The sequence below is a fragment of the Tachypleus tridentatus genome, chromosome 1, assembly GCF_004210375.1.
Source record: "Tachypleus tridentatus isolate NWPU-2018 chromosome 1, ASM421037v1, whole genome shotgun sequence".
Classification (NCBI taxonomy): Eukaryota; Metazoa; Arthropoda; class Merostomata; order Xiphosura; family Limulidae; genus Tachypleus; species Tachypleus tridentatus.
The window spans coordinates 106,231,367-106,238,564 of record NC_134825.1 but is presented as its reverse complement, the minus strand read 5'-3'; the positions used below and the strand labels follow the sequence as shown (position 1 = coordinate 106,238,564).

Here is a 7,198-nt window from a genome sequence, read left to right as displayed (position 1 = left end):
AAGGGCTAAAATTTGGTTGGACATTGAAGCAACAATTATCCGGTAATATCACAAATATTAAGCTCATAAATTATTTGTTTGTCTAATGTTATGCAAAATTTAATAATATTTTTTTATTTCATTTAATAATAATAAGTATTTTCTTTCTCATATTTTCTTTGTTATTCTCGTATTGGTATTGAAATAATTTAAAAGTTTAGCTTTTATTTTTGATGTAATATTTAGCGTCATCTAGTGTCAAATTGTTCAACCGTAACCTTGGAGTTTTATTAAATAATGTAGTGCGAATTCGGTTATGTTTTTTAAGTTGTGGTAAATTTGTTTTATTTACTTTCGAAATGAAGGGAATTACATATTCTATTATGTCTGGCCTTTTAGCAGCAATAGCTTCTCTGTGTGGGAAGTTGTCAATGGCAGTTGATGAAACAAAATATTTATGTGAAGTGTTAGTTCAGTTTTATTTAGAAAAGTCTAATTTCTTCGTATTGGACTTGGAAAATGATTTAAAGCCCTTACCAACTTCAGACTATTTTCCTCTTTGTCAAAATGTGAGCACTTTTTCTATTATTTATTCAAATGAAGAGTGTGGATAATTCGTCACGAATATCTCAATTTTACGAAAACATAAAACTAAATTAATTATATAAATTATGATTTTATCAGTAAAACGTTGATGTTCCAGTGCAGGCTGTTTAGTGGGAAAAATACATTTGGTGTTAGTAGTAGTAACAATAATATTGAGTTCACTTGAGTCTGAGAAAACAAAATTCAGATAACAGATTTTTATTATAAAACATGTTTGAGGTCACCACTTATTTGTTTATAACTCTAAACATATTTACTGAAGTAAATATTGAATTCATTTTTTAAATTTTTTTGGTATATGGGAAACTCTGAATTCTGTACAAGACACTGTTGTGAAACCCATTATGGGAAATGGTGGATAAGTTGTTTATAAATCTATCTTTAGCACTTTAATTATTTTACATTTATAAAATGTTGAAAAAAATTAGTGTATTATAAATCACAAATACTGTTTTTCATTTCAGCTTGAACACTCCTAAGTAATTCAAAACATTGTTCATTACAAAATAGATATGGTCAGTCACACTCCTAAGTAATTCAAAACATTGTTCATTACTAAATAGATATGGTCAGTCACACTCCTAAGTAATTTAAAACACTGTTTATTACTAAATAGATATGGTCAGTCACACTCCCAAGTAATTCAAAACATTGTTCATTACTAAATAGATATGGTCAGTCACACTCCTAAGTAATTCAAAACACCATTCATTACCATATAGATATGGTCAGTCACACTCCTAAGTAATTCAAAACACCGTTCATTACTAAATAGATATGGTCAGTCACACTACTAAGTAATTCAAAACATTGTTCATTACTAAATAGATATGGTCAGTTAGGGACTGTTTGTCTTTAATGACAGTTTTTTCACGCCTTGTTTTAAGAAAGTTAAAAATTTAAATGTATTCTTAGTTTTCTTATAAAATGTGTGTAAAGTACTGGCCTTGATTACTGCATAAGGCAGCCTATCCCACAAGTCAGTGACCACTGTCCATGCTGGATAAATAACTGTTCAGAATGAGATCTAACTGGTATATCCACATCTTTAGCTTGTCTCTCCTTTCTCTGTTGTCACGAGAAATATAACATAAAGAAATCAAAGACTTATACTTATCTGTAAACCTCTGTATGATTACCTTGTTTTTTTTTCAAATTAAGAGCTTCTAGCCTATCCAATTTGTAGTGAGAAAACCCTTCTTTTGTCGCTGGACTCATCGTAATGGCTGTTTTTGAATAAGCCAATATCCTTTCTTTTAGAATGAGGTCAAGACTGTAAACAGTCTTTAAATTGTGTAAATGTAGTTACTGTTATTGACTTAGTACTTCTATAAATATAACATGAAATTCTGTTAGCTTTTACTACTAACAATAAAGCATTGCTTTAGTGAGTTACTAACTATTGTACTACAGTCACTTCATATGTTGTGCCATTGAGTCAGTTCACATCTACATTAAACATGTAATCATTGAGTTTTCTGCAGTTGAAAGTTGTTTTCCAGATATTAACTAGTTACTAATTCAGCATTTGATATCTCACTCTAACTTATGTCATCAGTAATTGTTACCAGTTTACTAATTAGATTCTTATTTTAACATAAATAAATATAAAACCCAATCATCACACACTTCAACAGTAACAAGGGTTCACTTTTATTATGTTCTGCTTTCTATCTCCAAACTGGATAGATGTTCTCGTAGCTAATATTCTGTGTGATACCTTATTAAAACCTTGCTGAAAAATCTAGTCATAATAAATCCATTTCCTTTCCATTACTGATTACAAGTAACATTTACCCATTCACAGCAGTAATCTACACCAGTTCCTTCATGTAAAGCATCTCATGTGATACTGGACATTTACCCATTCACACAAGTAATCTACAGCAATTCCTTCATGTAAAGCATCTCATGTGATACTGGACTTTTACCCATTCACAGCAGTAATCTACAGCAGTTCCTTCATATAAAGCATCTCATGTGATACTGGACATTCACAGCAATAATCTACAACAGTTTTTTCATGTAAAGCATCTCATGTGATACTGGACATTTGCCCATTCACAGCAGTAATCTACAACAATTCCCTCATGTAAAGCATCTCATGTGATACTGGACATTTACTCATTCACAGCAGTAATCTACAGCAATTCCTTCATGTAAAGCATCTCATGTGATATTGGACATTCACAGCAGTAACCTACAGCAGTTCCTTCATGTAAAACATCTCATGTGATACTGGTCAAATGTAAATGTACCCTTTATTTTTGAACTTACATCCTGGAATTACTTAATTGTTTTAATTTAGATAAATATTTGACAAATGACATTTATTTAGAATAAGTGTATAGTAATGGGTTATGTTGTATATGACTTTGAATATAGATGGCAACCATTTCATCAGCATGACTGAAGAAATGGTGTAATCCATAAACTTGATCATTATTCCTAGTAGTAAGATGAATTGTATATTTATAGTCATATTATTTACAAGTCTAAAATAGGTAGTTAGGTTTCACTTTTTACAGTTTTGGCTTTTTTATTTGAGAAAAAATGCCAGTTTATTAGAAATAGTTCAGAAAAGGGCTACTAGGACAACTCCAGATAAGGAAGTGTTACCTTACATGGTAGAAAGAGGGCTACTAGCACAACTCCAGATGAGGAAGTGTTACCTTACATGGTAGAAAGAGGGCTACTAGGACAACTCCAGATAAGGAAGTGCTACCTTACATGGTAGAAAGAGGGCTACTAGGACAACTCCAGATAAGGGAGTGTTACCTTACATGGTAGAAAGATGGCTACTAGAACAACTCCAGATGAGGAAGTGTTGCCTTACATGTTAGAAAGAGGACTACTAGGACAACTCCAGACAAGGAAGTGTTACCTTACATGGTAGAAAGATGGCTACTAGGACAACTCCAAATAAGGAAGTGTTACCTTACATTGTAGAAAGAGGGCTACTAGGACAACTCCAGATAAGGAAGTGTTACCTTACATGGTAGAAAGAGGGCTACTAAGACAACTCCAGATGAGGAAGTGTTACCTTACATAGTAGAAAGAGGGCTACTAAGACAATTCCAGATGAGGAAGTGTTACCTTATAGGACAGAAAAGGGCTACTAGGACAACTGCAGATGAGGAAGTCTTACCTTACATGGTAGAAAGAGAGCTACTAAGACAACTCCAGATAAGGAAGTGTTACCTTACATGGTAGAAAGAGGGCTACTAGGACAACCCAGATAAGGAAGTGTTACCTTACATGGTAGAAAGAGGGCTACTAAGACAACCCAGATGAGGAAGTGTTACCTTACATAGTAGAAAGAGGGCTACTAAGACAATTCCAGATGAGGAAGTGTTACCTTACATGTTAGAAAGAGGACTACTGGGACAACTCCAGACAAGGAAGTGTTACCTTACATGGTAGAAAGATGGCTACTAGGACAACTCCAGATAAGGAAGTGTTACCTTACATAGTAGAAAGAGGGCTACTAAGACAATTCCAGATGAGGAAGTGTTACCTTATAGGACAGAAAAAGGGCTACTAGGACAACTGCAGATGAGGAAGTGTTACCTTACATGGTAGAAAGAGAGCTACTAAGACAACTCCAGATAAGGAAGTGTTACCTTACATGGTAGAAAGAAGGCTACTAGGGCAACTCCAGATAAGGAAGTGTTACCTTACATGGTAGAAAGAGGGCTACTAAGACAACTCCAGATGAGGAAGTGTTACCTTACATAGTAGAAAGAGGGCTACTAGGACAACTGCAGATGAGGAAGTGTTACCTTACATGGTAGAAAGAGAGCTACTAAGACAACTCCAGATAAGGAAGTGTTACCTTACATGGTAGAAAGAGGGCTACTAGGTCAACTCCAGATGAGGAAGTATTACCTTACATGGTAGAAAGAGGGCTACTAAGACAACTCCAGATGAGGAAGTGTTACCTTACATAGTAGAAAGAGGGCTACTAAGACAATTCCAGATGAGGAAGTGTTACCTTATAGGACAGAAAAAGGGCTACTAGGACAACTGCAGATGAGGAAGTGTTACCTTACATGGTAGAAAGAGAGCTACTAAGACAACCCAGATAAGGAAGTGTTACCTTACATGGTAGAAAGAAGGCTACTAGGGCAACTCCAGATAAGGAAGTGTTACCTTACATGGTAGAAAGAGGGCTACTAAGACAACTCCAGATGAGGAAGTGTTACCTTACATAGTAGAAAGAGGGCTACTAAGACAATTCCAGATGAGGAAGTGTTACCTTATAGGACAGAGAAAGGGCTACTAGGACAACTGCAGATGAGGAAGTGTTACCTTACATGGTAGAAAGAGAGCTACTAAGACAACTCCAGATAAGGAAGTGTTACCTTACATGGTAGAAAGAGGGCTACTAGGTCAACCCAGATGAGGAAGTATTACCTTAAATGGTAGAAAGAGGGCTACTAAGACAACCCAGATGAGGAAGTGTTACCTTACATGGTAGAAAGAGGGCTACTGAGACAACTCCAGATGAGGAAGTGTTACCTTATAGGACAATAAGCGGGCTACTAGGACAACTGCAGATGAGGAAGTGTTACCTTACATGTTAGAAAGAGGGCTACTAAGACAACTCCAGATGAGGAAGTGTTACCTTACATGGTAGAAAGAGGGCTACTAAGACAACTCCAGATAAGGAAGTGTTACCTTACAGTATAGAAATAGGGCTACTAGGACAACTCCAGATAAGGAAGTGTTACCTTACAGTATAGAAAGAGGGCTACTTGGATGGTTCCAATACGTAAAAGTTGTGAAAGGAGAATCAGTGACTTTCTGAAAAGTAAAGAGTGGGTTAAAAAAGATAAGACCCTTGCTTTATGTCGTTTGTATATTTTGTTACAATATTATGTATCGTATATCATATTTAATATCCTTGTAGCAGTTTAAACCAAAAACATTAAGTTACAGTTCTTCTAAAGTTCTGCAGTGGGTTTTGTATAAATATTGTTGGTGTTTTAATATATCAGTATATAACTATTATCAGTGTGTCTCATTGTTGGTGTTTTAATATATCAGTATATAACTATTATCAGTGTGTTTCATTGTTGGTGTTTTAATATATCAGTATATAACTATTATCAGTGTGTCTCATTGTTGGTGTTTTGATATATCAGTATATAACTATTATCAGTGTGTCTCATTGTTGATGTTTTAATATATCAGTATATAACTATTATCAGTGTCTCATTGTTGGTGTTTTAATATATCAGTATATAACTATTATCAGTGTGTCTCATTGTTGGTGTTTTAATATATCAGTATATAACTGTTATCAGTGTGTCTCATTGTTGGTGTTTTAATATATCAGTATATAACTATTATCAGTGTGTCTCATTGTTGATGTTTTAATATATCAGTATATAACTATTAGCAGTGTGTTCCAGGGTATGTATTAAAGTGAATAGTTTCAATTTTGTTCTGTTATAAACATATAATTTAGTTGTTATACATGTAAAACAGCAATAGCATTAGATTAACATTTCTGTTATATCAGTTTCTGATTGCAGTTCGACTTGGGTTTTTCCTTCTTATGGTACTTTCTAATGCTGTGATGTGGATGCTGTTTACTAAGGCCCTGTGTTTGTGTTCGACGACAATCGAAGCAACTCTTACAAACACGGCAGCAAATTTCCTATTCACTGTGAGTTCTACACATTTTAAACTTACATTGGATAAGAATGCTTTAGAAAATATTCATTTCAAACAGTTAAATTCCAGTGTTTCTAATCATTATTTACGTGTGAAGAAGTAGTCCCAGGGTTGCAGGTGAATTAGCCCTTCCTGATGCTATGTTCATTTACAAAGAAAAGAAACTGAATATTTAGGTTTTGTTACTGAGGTAATATTGTAGTGGAGTTGTTGTCAACTGGTCAGATGTACAAAGAACAAAGAATTTTAAAAACTTGTTTGATAGGGTGGGATAAATGTGTGATGTACTAAACATAATTATTTGTTACAGAGAGGGTTATGTGGGAAAAAATCTACTGAAAACAGTTAAGATGTAGTTGATACTTATCTGTATCCTAGGTGAAGTAGTTGTTAGTTATTTGTATTCTAACTGAAGAAGTTGATAGTTATCTGTATTCTAGCCATGATCAAACTCAACCATCAGTTATGAATGGTGGTATTTTAAAATAAGTTTCTCACCACAGACATACTCTTAACATAAAAAAAGTACTAAAATTAGATATATTAAATGTTTTATCCTATACTGTTAATTAAAGTGTCCATAAAAAAAACAGTACACACTGTAGCTGTTGTGGGCTTCTACAACTGTTTGTTGAATCATGTTTATACAGTTCTCTCTAGAAATGCCTCCTGACCAGTGAAAACCTACTGAATATCTCCGACAGTGTAATTTTCAGAATAACATGGTATTTGAGAGAAAATACCATGGCATGGTGAGTGTGTGACTACACAACATTAGAGATGAGTACAGCTAAAAACTGATTTTTATTAAAAAAAATACATGAATTGTAGAACACATAACTATAATATTGATTCTCTAATGAAACTATGATGGCATTAAATGTAAAACATAGAAAACCAAAGTTCAGACAGCTGTAAAGTGTCTGTAAGA

General features: G+C 34.0%; 1 protein-coding gene across 1 annotated transcript; it reads left to right on the top strand.

Moving 5' to 3' along the window:
• Positions 1–239: 239 nt before the first annotated feature.
• LOC143257446 (uncharacterized) lies at positions 240–6,962 on the top strand. Its single transcript, XM_076516142.1, has 3 exons — positions 240–548; positions 6,113–6,259; positions 6,918–6,962. The coding sequence occupies exons 1-3, from the start codon at positions 339–341 to the stop codon at positions 6,945–6,947; spliced, it is 387 nt and encodes a 128-aa protein (XP_076372257.1). The 5' UTR covers positions 240–338; the 3' UTR covers positions 6,948–6,962.
• The last annotated feature ends 236 nt before the right edge of the window (positions 6,963–7,198 follow it).

Coding starts and splice junctions, on each gene's coding strand:
- LOC143257446 (XM_076516142.1), top strand. CDS start 339: ATGAAGGGAATTACATATTCTATTATGTCTGGCCTTTTAGCAGCAATA. Junction 549..6,112: donor ATTTTCCTCTTTGTCAAAAT/GTGAGCACTTTT, acceptor CTGTTATATCAG/TTTCTGATTGCAGTTCGACT. Junction 6,260..6,917: donor CAGCAAATTTCCTATTCACT/GTGAGTTCTACA, acceptor ATGTTTATACAG/TTCTCTCTAGAAATGCCTCC.